Below are 17,778 nucleotides of genomic sequence, written 5' to 3'. Positions count from 1 at the left end.
TGTCTTATCTAATTTCAGAAGTAAATGGAGCAGAACAATAAAAATCACTAGCACTTCTTGGTTCTCGCCTTTCTGTCATCTGTTTCAGTTTCTACAGGAAAGTGAAATATTTTCCACTGCACTTCTCCTTAGAAGAAGTATCTCATTGATGCAAAGATCACTGTGCTTAAACTACAATCTTTTAGAGAGTTTAGGCTTAATAGCTTTCTCCTTATAGCTAGTTTAAGTACTTTAAGTACCACTAAAGGTAATCCAACTGCCAGCTGTGGTATACAGACTTAGAACAATACCTATAAAACAATGTAAGTGCAATATGTTTTGTAATTTATACTAAAATGTTGGGCTGCACGGTGGCGCAGTTGGTAGCACTGTTGCCTTGCAGCAAGAAGGTCCTGGCTTCGATTCCCAGCCGGGGGTCATGAAGTTTGCATGTTCTCCCAGTGCATGCGTGGGTTCTCACTGGGTACTCTGGCTTCCTCCCACAGTCCAAAGACATGCCTGTTAGGTTAATTGGTCACTCTAAATTGCGCTTAGGTGTATGAATGAGTGTGTGCATGGTTGTTTGTGTGTTGCCCTGTGATGGACTGGCGATCTGTCCAGGGTGTACCCCACCTCCTGCCCATAGACTGCTGGAGATAGGCACCAGCTCCCCCGCGATCCAATATGGAATAAGTGGTAGAAAATGACTGACTGACTAAAATGTTTTTAAGTTAATCAGAGTGTCTATAGACTTTTAATTTAAGAAATTTAATAATCCATTACCTCCTGTTTTCCTGGGGTACAAATATGTTCCACACAGGCCCGTTTGTTTTAGCCATTCTTCAGAATGGGAAAGACAAGAGAACATGCCATTGAAGTAGGGATGATTTGTGTTGACCTTTGCAAGGTAGGAAACGGCAACAAGAAAACAGCAGTTTGCCCTATTAAACTTTGAATCATTCATGATCCTGGAAGATTTAGGTTTAAAGTAATTTACCTTTATTTTAACAACTTGTTTCTTCTGACTGGAAGAAAGGTTAACCTTTTGTAGCGGCCTAGCCAGGCCTAATTGTACAGTTCAAGTAATAATTAACAAGTTCTAAAACGACTTGAACTGTGACAGACAAGGCTTAACGAGGACCCAAGTTTATCTTGCCACCCAAAAAATCTCATGATTTACTGTGAACCACTAAGAACTGCCGCAAATAGAGCATTTTGAGGTCATCAAATCTCTATAACAACAGTTAGACGCTATCCATATGCCAACCCATTCTTTGGGAGGCATGCAAAGAAAAAGCTTTTTCTGTCCTAGCATCACAAATTTAGATATGCGACGTTTGCCAAACTACTGACTTTAATTGTAATCCTGTGCAGTAGTCAGATGAGACTTATATTGAGCTTTACAGGTAACAAGCAGTCCAGGTGGGCTTTGCATACAGCTAAGGATGAATATTTATGGAAAAGCACCTTATGCCTGCTATAAGTATGGTGACGGATCTGTGATGCTGTGGGACCGTTCCTCTTCTCAAGGCCCCAGAAACCTTGTTAAAGTGTATCACATCATGAACACTTTAAAACTGATTTTGAATTGATTTATAAATGAGATCAGTTTCACTACCACCAATCAAATGTTTTCCTTTCCACAACAAACTTAGTGCTCTGGTAGATAATAGTACTAATGCTCCATGTCTCCACCAGGCTTCATTTAAATCTATCTCTTACTAATAATAATAATAAAAAAAACAGATGCAAAGCAATAATCACAGGATAAACTCATCTTTGTTGGGAAATTCAGAATGATTTGGGCCAAGAACAGACATACAACCCATGCAGTACGTCCTAAATCATAGGAATAAACAGGAACCGATATCAGAAAACAAACTAAGATCACAGAGATTCTGCATTTAAAAAGTCTGTCAGTGTAGCTCACTGGCTGCTGGAAACTTGAGGATCCACAGAGAAACATTTTGAGCCAGACTGATGGGCAAATATAAATCACTGAATTTCAAATATTTCACAAACCGAGAATTCATCTATTTCTCCAAATGAAAATCACAATTTAGTCAATAGATATGTTGTTTTCTTAGATGTAATTTAGCAGTTTTATTCATTGTGCAACTATTCTTCCTCTGCATTCTGCATGTACATGGTCAGTAGCCTGAAGGGTTTCTGTACTGCCCTTGAATGCTGCTCTGAGTCACCTGACCTCAGAAGAAAAATAATGGTTCAGTCTAATAGTACCATAGCAGGGTCAGAATATGCAGTTAACCTTATTATTTGCCCATGTTAGCTTAGTTTGACCTGACATGGGAGCTGTTCAGCAGTGGTGCTGCTGTATGAAAAATGTGGTGTAGCTGAATTAGCATGAAATGGAAGCTCAAGTCAAGTTAATGTGTAATAATCAAACTCTTAATAATGTATTATTTGCTGATGTTAATGACAATAAACTTTGACAGGTTGCTCTTGTTTTAAATAGAGATGGACCAAAAAAATAAGCCATAGATCAGAATCAGACAATTGTACTTTAATTGGCTGTTATTGGCTGATCTATATATGCATTAACCAACAGCATGTGCTTTAATGCATTTTCTTTGAGTTTAATAAAGGTAGAGACATATGCCTTATACCTAGATGTGGATAATCTTATAGTTTTTTCATTTTTTGTTGGTTCCAAAGTTTCTATCTTAGTTGAAGAACCTGCTGTGCAGTTTTGGCTCTTTCATGTGTTACAGTTTGTGAAATGTATTCAAATCTGAATTGTCAAGTCAGACCTCAAAGAAAAAGTGTAGATCGTGTTCCTGACAGTAAACCTTTCTTCTCCCCTCTCTTCTACTCTGCCTGGGTTATAAGTCAACCCAATGATTAAGCCGCCCTACACCCAGCTACATCCGGTAAAGCAGCAGGAGACCATAACTAGTTCACTGCTAAGCTTTCATTCAGATTTATATAAAACTGCAGTTCACTGCAGAAGTCACATGTTACAAAGGTGGACACCCTAAAATTCCCTGTCGATGGATAGTTAACATCTGGGAGAAATAACCTTGGTTAAAACAAGGAGAAATACAGACTTGTGGAGGACAGCCGACCGAGAGGTGCAGGTTCAGAAAGAATGAAAAGAAGACTACGGAACGAGGTGCACACTGTTTTGACTAAATGAGAAACGTGCTGGAAACAGGTACCTGCAGAAAAGCAGATGGAGGGAAATTAGAGGTGGATGAGAGAATGTTGTCAACATACAAAAGGAAATCCTCTGTAGAAGAATCAACGGAGTTGTGAAGATGGCGCCTTATGTGTTTATAGTAAGCATACCTCACTGTTTTTTTGTCTGTGATAATGTGATGAAATACTGATATGGCTTAAGTGCTAACTGTTGTTCCTTGCTGCATTGCAGGAATGGTGCTAGTACGTACTGAATTGGGCCAATTGGTGATGGTTCCTCAGCAGGCTTTGGCTCAAGCTCAAGCTCAGGCTCAGGCCCAGAACAACATCTCCCCAAGACCCGCTGCCCCTTCCACGGGGACGCCCTTCAGAGTAACAACCCCACAGGTGAGACTCACCTCCAGAGCCCAGTGCTAGATACCATCGTGCAATGACTGACACGACAAAATAGGTTAACGGGCTTGCTATTTGAATACATTTAAATATATCTGGTTGTTCCCCATGACATCTCTTGTTATGGTTTGTGTTATGTGTCAGTGTGGCATGGTTTGCTTTTACACTCATTATTATCTGGTTGTTTATAGGTAGGGACTAAAACTGCAAGTATGCTAACTTACATGTAGACTCATTCAAATAATTTTTTCTTCCATTTCTCATTTCTTCAGATGATTTTAGTTTTCGGGGTGTTGCTATACAATTTCTCTGAAAACCGAAACAGCATAGTTTCTTTGAGTTGACGAAAGTATAGATATTGAGAATAAAAATGTAATTATGCACTTTTAATTGTAGAAAAACATAAATATTTCACCTGTTGGTAGGATTGACAGGCAATAAAAGCAGATACACCCGAAGCATACAGAGCTTGATCTCCTTAATTCTAATGATATCCCTGTGACACAAAGTGCTAATAGGATGCTTAATATTCTAATTGAAATATTAAGAGACTCTGTGAGAGATGAATTCAGTGCTTTCAAGGATTGTCCAGGTGTAGTCTGAAAAAGTGGAACAATAAAGTTCTCACTTCAGTAAGGCCCCCTTCACACCAGATTATAACCACCATATGCTCTCCAAGATCTTCTAACGTTTGAACATACTGGATCACGAAATTCTCAGAAAACATAATTTCCCTGTGGAGGTAAGTGTAACCCTACAGCGCTTTTCTCTACACATAGGTTTTACCGTACAGCTTTGTTGTCCATCCAGTTACAATCCAGTTACACAGGTATCACATATACAGTACAGACCAAAGGTTTGGACACACCTTGTCATTCAAAGAGTTGTCTTTATTTTCACGACTATGAATATTGTAGCTTCACACTGAAGGCATCAAAACTATGAATTAACACATGTGGAATTATATACTGAACAAAAAAGTGTGAAACAACTGAAAATATGTCTTACATTCTAGGTTATTCAAAGTAGCCACCTTTTGCTTTGATTACTGCTCCGCACACTCTTGGCATTCTGTTGATGAGCTTCAAGAGGTAGTCACCTGAAATGGTTTTCACTTCACAGGTGTGCCCTGTCAGGTTTAATAAGTGGGATTTCAAGCCTTATAAATGGGGTTGGGACCATCAGTTGTGTTGTGCAGGAGGTGGATACAGTACACAGCTGATAGTCCTACTGAATAGACTGTTAGAATTTGTATTATGGCAAGAAAAAAGCAGCTAAATAAAGAAAAACAAGTGGCCATCATTACTTTAAGAAATGAAGGTCAGTCAGTCCGAACAATTGGGAAAACTTTGAAAGTGTCCCCAAGTGCAGTCGCTAAAACCATCAAGCGCTACAAAGAAACTGGCTCACATGAGGACCGCCCCAGGAAAGGAAGACCAAGAGTCACCTCTGCTGTGGACGATAAGTTCATCCGAGTCACCAGCCTCAGAAATCACAGGTTAACAGCAGCTCAGATTAGAGAACAGGTCAATGCCACACAGAGTTCTAGCAGCAGACACATCTCTAGAACAACTGTTAAGAGGAGACTGTGTGAATCAGGCCTTCATGGTAAAATAGCTGCTAGGAAACCACTGCTGAGGACAGGCAACAAGCAGAAGAGACTTGTTTGGGCTAAAAAACACAAGGAATGGACATTAGACCAGTGGAAATCTGTGCTTTGGTCTGATGAGTCCAGGTTTGAGATCTTTGGTTCCAACCACCGTGTCTTTGTGCAGCACAGAAGAGGTGAACGGATGGACTCTACATGCATGGTTCCCACTGTGAAGCATGGAGGAGGAGGTGTGATGGTGTGGGGGTGTTTTGCTGGTGACACTGTTGGGGATTTATTCAAAATTGAAGGCATACTGAACCAGCATGGCTAGTACAGCATCTTGCAGCGGCATGCTATTCCATCCGGTTTGCGTTTAGTTGGACCAGCATTTATTTTTCAACAGGACAATGACCCCAAACACACCTCCAGGCTGTGTAAGGGCTATTTGAGCAAGAAGGAGAGTGATGGGGTGCTGCGCCAGATGACCTGGCCTCGACAGTCACCGGACCTGAACCCAGTCGAGATGGTTTGGGTGAGCTGGACCGCAGAGTGAAGGCAAAAGGGCCAACAAGTGCTAAGCATCTCTGGGAACTCCTTCAAGACTGTTGGAAAACCATTTCAGGTGACTACCTCTTGAAGCTCATCAACAGAATGCCAAGAGTGTGCGTAGCAGTAATCAAAGCAAAAGGTGGCTACTTTGAAGAACCTAGAATATAAGACATATTTTCAGTTGTTTCACACTATTTTGTTCAGTATATAATTCCACATGTGTTAATTCATAGTTTTGATTCCTTCAGTGTGAAGCTACAATATTCATAGTCATGAAAATAAAGACAACTCTTTGAATGAGAAGGTGTGTCCAAACTTTTGGTCTGTACTGTACACTGTGACGTTTTCTCATGATCTGCAGAATTTCCCCTTATCTATACTAGAGATTTCTGCACCTTCACCATCAGTTTTTTTTCCTTATCCCTTACTGTGGAGACATTACTGTTTTTAACAGTTTATTTGCAGCATTAAAGGATTTAGTTGAAGGGGTTTTCAGAATAAACTCAGTGGACTGCCAATCATGCTATATAGCTCTACAATTTTATCATTCTGCATCAAAATCTATAGGTTTTTAACCGATCAGTCTGGGCTCAACACACCAAGGACTTTTGTGATATTATATCATCAACCCACGGTGCTCTTTGGTGCAGTTGTTAGCGCTGTGTCCTTGCAACAAGAAGGCTCTGGGTTCCAATCCCAGCCTGGGGTCTTTCTGCATGGCAAACATGATTGTTGTTTACTCTAAATTGCCCTTAGGTATGAGTTTGTGTCCATGGTTGTTTGTCGTGTGTTTGCGTGAAGCCCTATGATGGACTGGTGATCTCCTCTGGGTGTACTCCTCTTTGCCAAACGACCCTGCCATGACAAGCTGGTATAGACGAAAAATATAAAGCCTACGAGCTGCTGGTTGCGTGTTTTTTCCTTTTGGTCCTCCTAAATAAAATGCTTCTTTGACAATGTCCAAGAGACATGTTTGTTTTAACTGCACCCTAGAGATTTTACAACGTCCCTTGGTCTCCAAGCAACCATATGCCCAATCTGGAGGTATGAGTGCTTCTCACCATCTTGGATCTCTATCCATAGGGAGCGCTTTTCAGCAACAAGGCACTCAAGGCACTGTACATATGGAAAACATTACAATGATTCAGAAAATCAAACAACAGAGGTAATTAAAAAAATTAAAAATAAATAAATAAAATAAAGAGAATAGAATGATGGATAAGAAAATGAAAGGAAAATTGGACTGAAAACTTAACTAATTATGCTTAGATGACACATCCAAAGGCCACTCTAAACAAATAGGTTTTTAATGTTGATTTAAAGCAATTTAGGGTTTCGGCGCTTTTACAGTTTTCTGGGAGTTTATTCCAGATTAGTGGAGCATAAGAACTAAAAGCTGCTTCTCCATGTTTGGTTCTGGTTCTGGGTATGCAGAGTAGATTTGAGCCAGATGACCTGAGAGGTCTGGGTGGTTGGTACACTGACAACAAGTCTGTAATGTATTTTGGTGGTAAGCCATTCAGTGATTTATAGACTAACAGAAGTATTTTAAAGTCTATTCTCTGAGCTACAGGGAGCCAGTGTAGGGACTTTAGAACCGGGGTGATGTGCTCCACTTTCTTAGTTCTAGTGAGGACGCGGGCAGCAGCGTTCTGGATCAACTGTCTGATCGACTTTTTAGGCAGACCTGTGAAGACACCGTTGCAGTAATCAATTCTACTAAAGATGAACGCATGAATTAGTTTTTCAACGTCCTGCTGAGACATTAGTCCTTTAATCCTGGAGATGTTCTTTAGGGGATAGAAGGTCGACCTTGTTACTGTCTTTATGTGCCTCTGAAGGTTCAGGTCTGAGTCCATCACTACACCCAGGTTTTGAGCCTGACTGGTGGTTTCTAGCTGTATTAACTGAAGCTGTGTGCTAACTTTTAAACATTTAAAATAGTCACATTTGCCCAGAAATACTTTTTTACACTTTAGTAAATCTTTAAACAAAGTGGCCACCCCTCCACCTTTTCTTTGCTGTCTGCTCTCACAAAGAAAATTGTAGTTTGGAGGCGTCGCCTCTTATCAGAATGGGAGCTTCATTAAATTCATGTAACCATGTTTCTGTTAAAAACATAAAATCAAGATCGTGTTCAGTAATTAAGTCATTGATTAAAAAAGATTTTCCTGGCAGAGATCTAATGTTCAGTAAAGCCACTTTATATGACTTAGTTGCTGATATTAACTCTGTGTCTGGTTGTATCTGACAGTTTATGGCTTTCGTTGATTGTTTATTACTGTCTCTTATCCTTTTGGCTTTGTTCTTTCTGTCACATATAAACAAAGAGATTTTACAACTATCTCCTATTGGGGGCCCAGGTTTTTCCTGGACACGCTCATTTTTGATAGAGTTACCACTGGGGCCCAGACTGTATCACAGAGAAGTGATTTGAAGGTCCTGATTAGGAGGAGATAGATTAGGAGGTGGTGGAGCTCTGCGGCATTTGGAAGATTTCGACGGGGAAGCCTTTAGTGATGACCTCTCTATCTCTATCTCAGCCAACTGGCCGGCTGTTTCTGCTGGAGCTGTTGGAGGCAGCGTTATTGTTGTTGATGCTCCATGTTCTCTGCTGAAGGTTGAAGCTGCTGGTGGATTATTTACTGAATAGAAGAGATTATATGTGAGACGTCTGGCTCCTGGCTTGTTCAAACAGAAACCATCTTGCTTGAAGAGTTGTCTTTTTTCTCAAAAAATATTAAAGTTGTGGATGAAGTTCACAGGTGTGGTGGCACATGTTTTTTTCAACCACTTATTAATCATCAGAAGTCTCAAAAAAACCTCATCTCCACAGAAAATCGGTGTAAAGGGTCCGCTGAGAGACACCTTGATATTGAGACCTCCAACAATATTCAGAAGACGAGTGAAATCCTCCTTCAGTCCTTCTGATTTCTTCTTATCCACGTCATCCATGGCTCCACAGTGTATAATAAGGTTTTCTAGAGACGGGCGCTTTTCTGTGATTGCAAGAATATTCTTTGAGATATCGGACACCACGTTACTGGTACCAATCATAACTTTTGTGTTTTTCCTGTTGCAGAAGTTTTTAATCCCATCCACAGCTGTGTGGCCCACTGTTAGGGGTCTTGGTCCGGTGGGGCGCTTTTTCTCTGGCAATTTAGGAGAAGACTGTTTAGAGTGAAGGTTGTTCTCAAACCTTTTATTGTTCTCAGAAGATGGATCATTTTCCTGGTTTTCATTCTGTAGTGGAGCAAATCTGTTTTGGAGGGGAATTCCTTTATTTCCAGCTGTCTCACTCCTATCAGTTGTTGTGACAGCAGCTCGCTGTCGAAGTCTCCTTTTCCCAGGGGAAACGGGGACATTTCTCTGTAAGTCTGGCCATTCTAAGTTATTTAATTGCTGAGAACTTCCAGTGAGTCGTCCACCTTGATTTTTTGGGCATGCCCCTAAAACATGCCAGGGGGGTCTGCCGGTAGGTTTATTCTCAGTGTTCTGATTGCCGGCTGAGTTGTTGAGCTGGCTGTCACTGTTTGGGATCACAGGCAGAGTTGAATCATCGTTGTACCCCATATTCACCTCCACATTCACTTCTAGTCATGGATAAGATACCTCTGCTGCTACCCAGGCTCCTCTTTGCAGCACCAAAGACTCGAATACGCTGCAAAAACAATAACAAACCTTCACAATTTCACCAGGGAAGCTTTGTGCACACTCAAAAAAGTCTTGAAACTCATGTTATAATGGGGAGCACTGTTGTCCTTCTTTTCCTAGTTTTTCCATAAATTCTAAATATTCTTGCTATTGAAGTTACAAGATCTGTTACCTACCATCACAACCATTTAGGCTAAAAAATCACTAGTTATTACAAGACATCTAATGAAGGTTTTGGAATTACTGAATTCAGAATTCCCACTTTTCAGGAAATGACTGACAATAATTTTTCATGCATTTCCTTTCGTAAAACCATCAGATAACTCAGATTTAGAGCAGAACAACCGAATAAGTTTATAGATTTTACAGAGGCCTTGGTTTCCTCTATGGTCATCAGGTCCTATTAAATGAAGTGCAGAAGTCACATGCGAGCTCCTACGCAAATCTAGAAAACTCTAGATTTGATTTAATTATTTTCCAGGCCTGAATAAGTCTGGAAAAACTGAAGAGAGTGTAAAAAAATATTTGTGCCACCACACATTATTCCTTATCCCATCGTTTAAGTATTTTGTCATTTCCTTTCTTGTGTCCTTCCTTCCTTCTTTCCTTCATGTCATCCCTTTCACCTTTATGTCTATCCATCTGTTTTCCTTTCTAACTAGTGTCCCTCTATCTATTCTCCCTTGTGTCCTTCCTTCTTCCATCCTCCCTTCCTAATGTCCCTCCTTCTTTCTTTCCTCCCTACTTTCTCTTCTTTTTGTTCTTTCTTTTGTCCCTCATGCCTTTCTTTCCTTCCTTTCTTCCTTGTGTTGTCTCCTCTTTCCCTCCTTCCTCCTTCATGTGTTTCCTTGTTTTCATAGTTTCTTCTGTTTATCATTCCTCTTTGTGTCCCTCTGCCTTCCTGTACCCTTGATTAGTGCTAAATTGAGGTCTGATTAACTCACCATATTCGATAAAACATAACCTTTTTAATTAATGATTTAGTTAAGTTTATGTTTATTTCTCATAGAAACTGCTTTGTGTGGAACTAGAAGTAAACAACGTTAATCCCAAATCTCCTAATATGTGCACCAACACACAGTTTTTATTTACTTTAAAGGAAGATAAGATAGCAGCAAAAAGTTAATTGCAATTTGAAGTACCATTTTAGAGGAATCAACTATTCTTAGCTCTAGAGAGCCAGCATGATCACATTTAAGGCGTAACCCAATGTCTTCAGCTCTGCATAATCTGAGATAATGTCACGGTCGGTGACCTTTCTGAAAACTAATTTGACTGATTGAATTTGATTAACTTTGATCTTGGTTCACACTGTTTGGCCCAGACTCCCTGAATAAATGCATGGTTTAGCTCTAGTCGCTAATTGCAGTGTGATTAATATATTAAAATGCCTAATTAGAACAAATGAATATACTTGATTATTTGATCCATAAATTCAATTGAGATTAATTGGTGAATTAACATCTCAATGACTCCATGGGGTCTTCTCATCAAAATTTAACGAGCTACTGAATCATTAATAGGAATTTGATTATTATCACCTGTGGATACATCATCATTCATGGAACGTAATTTTCTGGGTGCACACCTTTGGAAATTAATTGCTTTTAATAATGTTAGTAAAAGTTTAGGTCCTCAGCTCAGATGTTTCACTGACACCAGAACACCTGCCAGGTGCACAAATGTTTTTATTGCTGATTTTCTGAACAGATCTTAGAATTTTCTTTGTGTTTTATTGTGGTTTTAAATGCTTTAGTTAGCATATTAAATATTTTTATCTGGAGTCCGCATTTAAATGTTTAAATTCTTGTTTAATAATTTACCTAGGAAATTGCGATTAATTCACTGTATTGTAAAAAAAGTGCATGTCCCTTGATTTGTCACTATGAGGAAAATAGTATTTAAATTCAGTTTTTTTCACAGATCCAGCCCTCTTTACTAAAATCCACTGCAACCACTTACCTTCAGAAGTCAGTATAAATCCAGCTGTCCTGTGCAGGGCTCAGAGGTTAGAGAACATTAATAAACAAACAGCTTCATGAAGATGTTTAAAGCAGTGTTAGCATCATAAAACAGTATACCAAGTTTTGAAAAATTCTTTGGAGAGAGTAGCCAAGAGATCCTGGTAACTCTGGAGGAGCTGCAGAGATCCACAACTCAGGTCCAACAATTGTGGACAAGTCAACTATTGGCCATGAGCTTCAGAAATCTGTCAGAAAGCCATTGTGAAATCATGTATCATCTTTCCACTTTACAATTATTCACTACTTTGTTTTAGTGAGTTCATAATAAATATTCATAAAAATTAGAATAAAATGTGGTTGCAATGTTAAAAAAAATAAAAACTTTTGCAAAAACACTTTAAATCGATCTGTGATATTAAATCAAATCATTACCTGCAAACACAAAACACAGACAGTAGAGGGCAGCATCTCATTATTTGGTTTTTCCAGTTTGCATACCCGACTCCTGCGTTTTAGTCACTGACGTTTACTGTGATCAGTCCCTCCTAAATTCTGTGCAAAACTCAAGATAAGATAGTATTTTAGTTTTATATTACTATACTTTGTGTCAAAAGTCTATCGATGGCGGTGATAGTTAAACCAGATATTATTTTAACATAAATAATGAGACAAATGCAGAAATTATGTGAGAACTGACATAAAATGTTAAAAACTGTATCCTGTGGCTGAGCTCATAAACAAATTGCAGAATACCAGGCTTTAAAATTCAGCAGCGTATTATTCTGGTGTATAATATGACCTTGCAGGCAGTTCTGCTCCCTCTAAGAATAAACTTTTCTAACCTGCGTTTGAGTGGTTGTTCTCATTAAAGGTTTTCACCTAAATATTCATTGGAAATAATTGAAAATGTTAGACAGTGAGTTGGTCAGGATGTTGTAGATAGAAATCTGTACCAGTTCAGAGCAACACTCTGCTTCCAGAAAGCCAGCCTGCCTCTATCTTGACATGCTCAGCTCAAAAGAGAGTCGCAGATTGTCGTTGCCTCTCCCAGCCACTCTGTTGACAAATTAGTGGGCTGCGGCATTGCCATCTCGACAGGAAAAGCAGTAGCAGCGAAATGAAAGGGAATGGTGTTTATTCCCAGAGCTCAACCCCTCTGTCGGCCTGTCACTCTTCCTATGAGCCTGAGGGGAGAAACGGAAGGCATCCTGAGCTTCCTTCCTTCCATACCTGTTAAATCATTCATCATCCAACTGCCTGATTATTTTAAAAAGCTAACAAGGCTTTGGTTCTCCAGTGTGCTCGAGTGGGATAGAGAGTGAGTACGAGTGGGGCATTGCTGGGGGTGGGATGCACCCCGTGGCTCCTATCCCCCCATTCTAGCATACACCACAGCCCCATCCCCTCTACCCTCATCCGTCATACACCTACTTCCCCCAACTCTTTAGCTGTACAAAACTTTTCCTCCTCTTCTTACCCTACTTCCTCCCCCTCTGCGTGTCCCCCTTTTTTTTCTTGTATGCAAAACTCTGCAGTTTACTTTAGTGTAAAAATGCAGAATATATAGAATCGCAGCGTCGCTGTATCAATATTTGCAATATTACATTCTCAAAGGACGGGTTGGAAGAAATTGAGTTCATATTTGAAGGGCCATCCATTCACACACTGAGTGCCAATCATATATTTAGCCAGTTGGATGATCTCTGACTGTCCTCGATTCACACCAAGTGTACATTTAGTGGCTGAGTTGCAAAAGCTTGAAGAACATGGACTTTGTGGGGTTGTCTGAGTACCAGAGGTCAGTAGACCAGTGTTGGCCAGTAGACACGCTAGCAGAGCATATAGTAGCACAGCCCTTCCCCCACTTGTTGCTTTCCCTGGCTTATAGGAAATACAGATCCAACTGAAAATATTTCTCTTTGCAGAAAACACAAGACAGTTATTGTCTCCAAGCTAAAAGCACGCCACCCCTCACTCTTAAATTAAATGGTAAATTTAGCAGGTGTTAATATATTTGCAGATGTTTATTTATCAATATCAAAAATACAGCAATGGTATAGATAACATTATTAGAGCTATAATAATCTACACAATATCTTTGTTTTAACAGCAGTAGGAATAAATGTGGCTTTGATGAAAATAATGTGAAACTGTGGGTGACATCCTGTTCTTATTGATAAGATGGAGTAAAAATGTAAGTTTGGATTACTAAAAAATGGGTTTTCAAACAATTATAAAGTCAGCTTGGTGAATTAGCAATACTTTCTCATTTATGTCAGGCATTTTCTTCTAAAAACTGAAAAGCAGTTTAGACTCCCTGCCTTAAGATGTTTAAAGCAGAAGGAACCCAGCAGAGATTTGGACCACCTTCCTGTGACGTAAGCTGTCGAACCGCTACACCACTGTGCATCCTAGGAAAACTGCGGTGAATTATTTTTTGTTCCTTCATCTAATAGAGATATTTTCTATTTGCCTTTTGCTGGAGGAAAGGGATCCCTTCATCCTGCTCATAAGATTTTTCCAGCTTTCCAACGTATTGTGCTTCTTTTTTTCTGCTTTTACACATTACATAAAGGGAATAGCCAGTGCCTCCATGAAATCCCGAGCCTCGGCAACTTGACTTTGTGTCAGTCTTTACCGCTGCCATCAGCTTACACCATCTTTTCTCCTGCCATAGTGACCTTTCCCTACGTCCGCAAGGCATGCTGCTGCCTTTTCCTTATCCTGTTGCTCTTTTTCTTTCCAGCAGTCTCCTGCAACCTCTCAGACCACAAGGCCGTGTCCCTTGACCCCAGCTAAGATGACGCCATCTCCCTCTCCCACACCTTCCAGCCCTGCCCTCCAGACCTCTTCCTCCTCTTCCTCCTCCTCTTGTCCTGCACTCCGCCCTGTGAGCTAACAGTTCTTAAATGCAGAATTCATGTTTTATTCCTGCAGCCTTCATGAAAGCTCATGTCAGGAAACAATGTTAGGATGTGGCTTTGTTTTAAAGTTTAATAAAAGAACGTTTAACGTTTTCACATTTTAGCACGCTACAATCACAAACTTCAATTTATGTAAGTGGGATTTTTATGTGATAAAACAACAAAGTAATGCATACTTAAGTGATTCAATTTCTTCAATTGTTTTACAACTACAAGTTTGAAAAGTTTTGTGTGCATTTGTTTTCAGATTCCTTTACTCGTATACCCCTAAATAAAATCCAGTGCGACATTCAGAAGTCATCTAATTAATAAATGGAGTCCACCTTTATGTATTTAAACTAAATGCAGCTGTTCTGTGAAGACCTCAGAGGTATGTTAGATAACATTAGTGGACAAAAGGCATCATGAAGACAGGAGACAGCTCAGCGGTGTTCAGTTAATCATCTGTAAAATGGAAAGTTTAAAAACTAACATTGCACATTGCCCTGAACATATTACCCCCATGGTTAAACATGGCGGTGGCAGCATCATGATGTGGGAATGCTTTTATCCAGCAATAACAAGAAAGCTGTAAAATGCATTAAAGTTTGTGGTTGTATTGTGATGCTTCAGGGAGACGGATACTTTTGCAAGGCACTGAGTGTAGTATCACGTAAGATGTGTTGTAATGCCAAGAGGAAGCAGAACCTATAAGGTGAAACTGCTGATAGCGCCTCAATATGTGTTTTGTCTTGTCATTCAGTCATGCACATGTTAATAAATATGTCATTTGATATATAATTTAATAGATAACTGTCTCTCCAAGCTACTTGCTTGTCACTTCCTCCCCTCTCCTCCTCCTTTTCTGTTAAAAGATGTCCAGTGAAGTCAGTAGACCAGATGTGACAGGAGCGCCGTGGCGCCTGCCTCCTGTTCTCTTTGGCCTTGCTGAGAGCAAAGCGTCATGTTCTGTTTATCTCTCTGTCTCTTCCTTGCTCTCCCAGAAGGGCCCTGTGGCGGCGACCGTGGCAGTGACATCTCCACAGCAGACCCCCGTGGTCATGACCCCCCAGGCCCCAGCCCAGTTTACCTCCCAGCCTACGCAACCAACACAGACGAACATCGCAGCGGCCCCCGGAGGTCCAATCGTGTCCCAGGTCTGTTCCCCGCCGTCGCCCACCCTAAGGGGCACAGCCGCCAGGAGGCAGCTGCGTCACAAGTCCCTCAGCTTTACCACGTCACACAGCTGGGCATGGACAAGGAGTCTCACACATGCCCACAAACATTTGCACCCGTGCATTCACACCACTGCATACTAAAGGACATGCAGGATCACCATGAAGTCTTGCTTGTATGCAGGCAGGAACTAGTAGAGCTACATGGACACATAGATAAACATGAATTTAATGCAGACAAACAGATCCTCACCACTGTATAAATACCCATGAGACTAATAGTATGATTAAAAACATGCAACATTTCAGCACCTTTCTGGTGAAGGCAGATAAATTGCCTTCATAAAAATATATTAATAGTTTGATCTCAATTTTTTCATTTGATTCACCTTTAGTAATGCCTTTTTGAAAACATGAAAATAATTATTCACTATATTTCACAGGAAATGCAAGAAAATGTGAAGAAGTGTAAGAATTTCCTGGCCACACTCATCAAGCTGGCGTCTCACAATTCTCCATCTCCTGAGACTTCCAAGAACGTCAAGGCCCTGGTTCAGGATCTGCTGGTGGGTGTCCGAAATCAAACAAACTTTATTGAGTTAATTATTACAGGAAGTACATACTGGTACTAACAGATGGCTCTTTTTAACATGGCAGATATTAATGAAACTGTATTCCTTATGCATCTGAATTACTTCAGTGAGTAAATAACGTGTTTGAACAAGTCCACTTTGACCTTTGTGTTTTTGTATTGAATATTTCCAACCTGTAGATGGCAGCATGAAACTTTTTCCAAAATAATTTCTCTATCATGAATTTTCAGCCTTCACAATAAGATATACCCTGAGGTTCCAGAATGAGGGTTTAAAAGGATTGTCATGTTTGGAAGTGTTTGGGTTTCATGATATTATGCTCAAGTCAACATGTTAACCTGCCTGGTCCTTGTTTTTTCCCTTCTCTCTACCCAACAGGATGCTAAGATTGAGCCAGAGGAGTTCACCAGCAGGCTGCAGACTGAGCTCAAGTCGTCTCCGCAGCCTTACCTGGTGCCTTTTCTTAAGGTGTGTTTTTTGTTTGGGGACTTCCTTTTAATTTTGCTCTTGAAGTTAAAAGTTGATTCCTACATTGATATCTACAGCAGAAATTTACCTCATGACAAAACTTTTCAAGGCAATTTTTATAGATTAATCCTGAAATCAAACCTTCTTTGATCCGACCCCATCAGCTTCCACTGTCAGAAAAAGGGTATTGCTTTTCAAAACAATTCATGACCGTTTGAACTTCTTCTTTTTTTAAAATTTGTCACCTTACAACCACAATTTATTGCATTTAAGTAGGATTTTGCGTAATAGACTAAAAGGTAGTCCATAAATGTAAGGTGGAAGGAAAAGGACACTTGGTTTTTAATTGTTATTACAAGTAAAAATCATAAATGTATTTGTGCATTTGGCTTTAACTCTGTTGAGTCAATACGTGTAGAAAACCTTTCTCTGCATTGATAGCTGCTAGTTTTTTTGGAACATTTCTCTATCAGCTTTGCATATCTTTGCCCATTCTTCTTTGCAAAAAAGCTCAAGCTCAGTGAGATTGGTTAGAGGATGCCTTTGAGCATCGGCTTTCAGGTCTTGCTCAGATTCTCCTTCGAATTTCAAACACATGAAAATGCATTGGTCTGAATCATTCCACTGTACCTCTGGCTGTGTGTAGGATCGTTGTCTTGCTTGAGGACGAACCTCTGCCTCATTTTTAGGTCTTTTGAAGCCACCTTTGCTGTTGTTTAGTGTGACAGGCACACTGACCGTCAAATTAGCTGTCTGCCAACCAAACGTTACCAGTGTGAGAAATTTCTTTGGAAAGTTGTGTGGTGTGATTGCTGCTGCTACAGATGTTTGTTATCTTCTTCTTTCACGATCGTTCTAAATGGCATCTTTAACGTACAAAAGGGACATTTTGCTATTAAGATTATAGTGATTTAAAATCACACTGCTTGTACAAGGCTTAACAGTTTTCCTTCAGGGCTGTTCTGTATTTAGCTACATCCATCTTCCAATTAACTCTGGCCAGCTTCCCTGTCCCTGCTGAAGAGAAGGATCTCTGCAGCATGATGCTGCCACCACCACCTGCTGCTATAGGGAAGATGTTTTTCAGGGTGATGTGCAGTTTTAGTTTTCTTTCACACACAGTGTAGTGCATAGATAAAAAAAAATAAAAAATGTTAATCTCATCTGACCACTGGACCTTCTTCCACATGTTTGGTGTCCTATGGTCCTATGTATGGTTTGTGGCTTTCTTTTACGCATTGAAAGGGGCCGAACACATGCAGGCAAAGATCACATAAAATATCATGAAGGTTGAAGTTCATGGTAGTAATATGACAAAATGCTAAATTGTTCAAGTGGTATGAATACTTT

At 40.0% G+C, this 17,778-nt stretch overlaps 1 protein-coding gene across 7 annotated transcripts in view; it reads left to right on the top strand.

The window, feature by feature from the left end:
- The window catches only part of LOC124867476 (transcription initiation factor TFIID subunit 4-like), a 119,071-nt gene that overhangs the window by 2,933 nt on the left and 98,360 nt on the right, over nucleotides 1–17,778 (top strand). For 3 of the 7 annotated variants that reach the window (XM_047363934.1, XM_047363937.1, XM_047363940.1), the window contains exons 2-6: nucleotides 3,371–3,525; nucleotides 14,036–14,179; nucleotides 15,197–15,349; nucleotides 15,811–15,933; nucleotides 16,339–16,428. In XM_047363934.1, the coding sequence (XP_047219890.1) occupies nucleotides 3,371–3,525; nucleotides 14,036–14,179; nucleotides 15,197–15,349; nucleotides 15,811–15,933; nucleotides 16,339–16,428 (665 nt within the window). The remainder of the gene's footprint in view (nucleotides 1–3,370; nucleotides 3,526–14,035; nucleotides 14,180–15,196; nucleotides 15,350–15,810; nucleotides 15,934–16,338; nucleotides 16,429–17,778) is intronic. The other 4 variants (XM_047363935.1, XM_047363936.1, XM_047363939.1 and 1 more) reach the window with 4 other exon arrangements.

Source organism: Girardinichthys multiradiatus, chromosome 4 (genome assembly GCF_021462225.1).
Source record: "Girardinichthys multiradiatus isolate DD_20200921_A chromosome 4, DD_fGirMul_XY1, whole genome shotgun sequence".
NCBI lineage: Eukaryota > Metazoa > Chordata > Actinopteri > Cyprinodontiformes > Goodeidae > Girardinichthys > Girardinichthys multiradiatus.
Note: the sequence above shows the minus strand (reverse complement) of the source record. Positions and strands in the feature narration are given on the sequence as shown.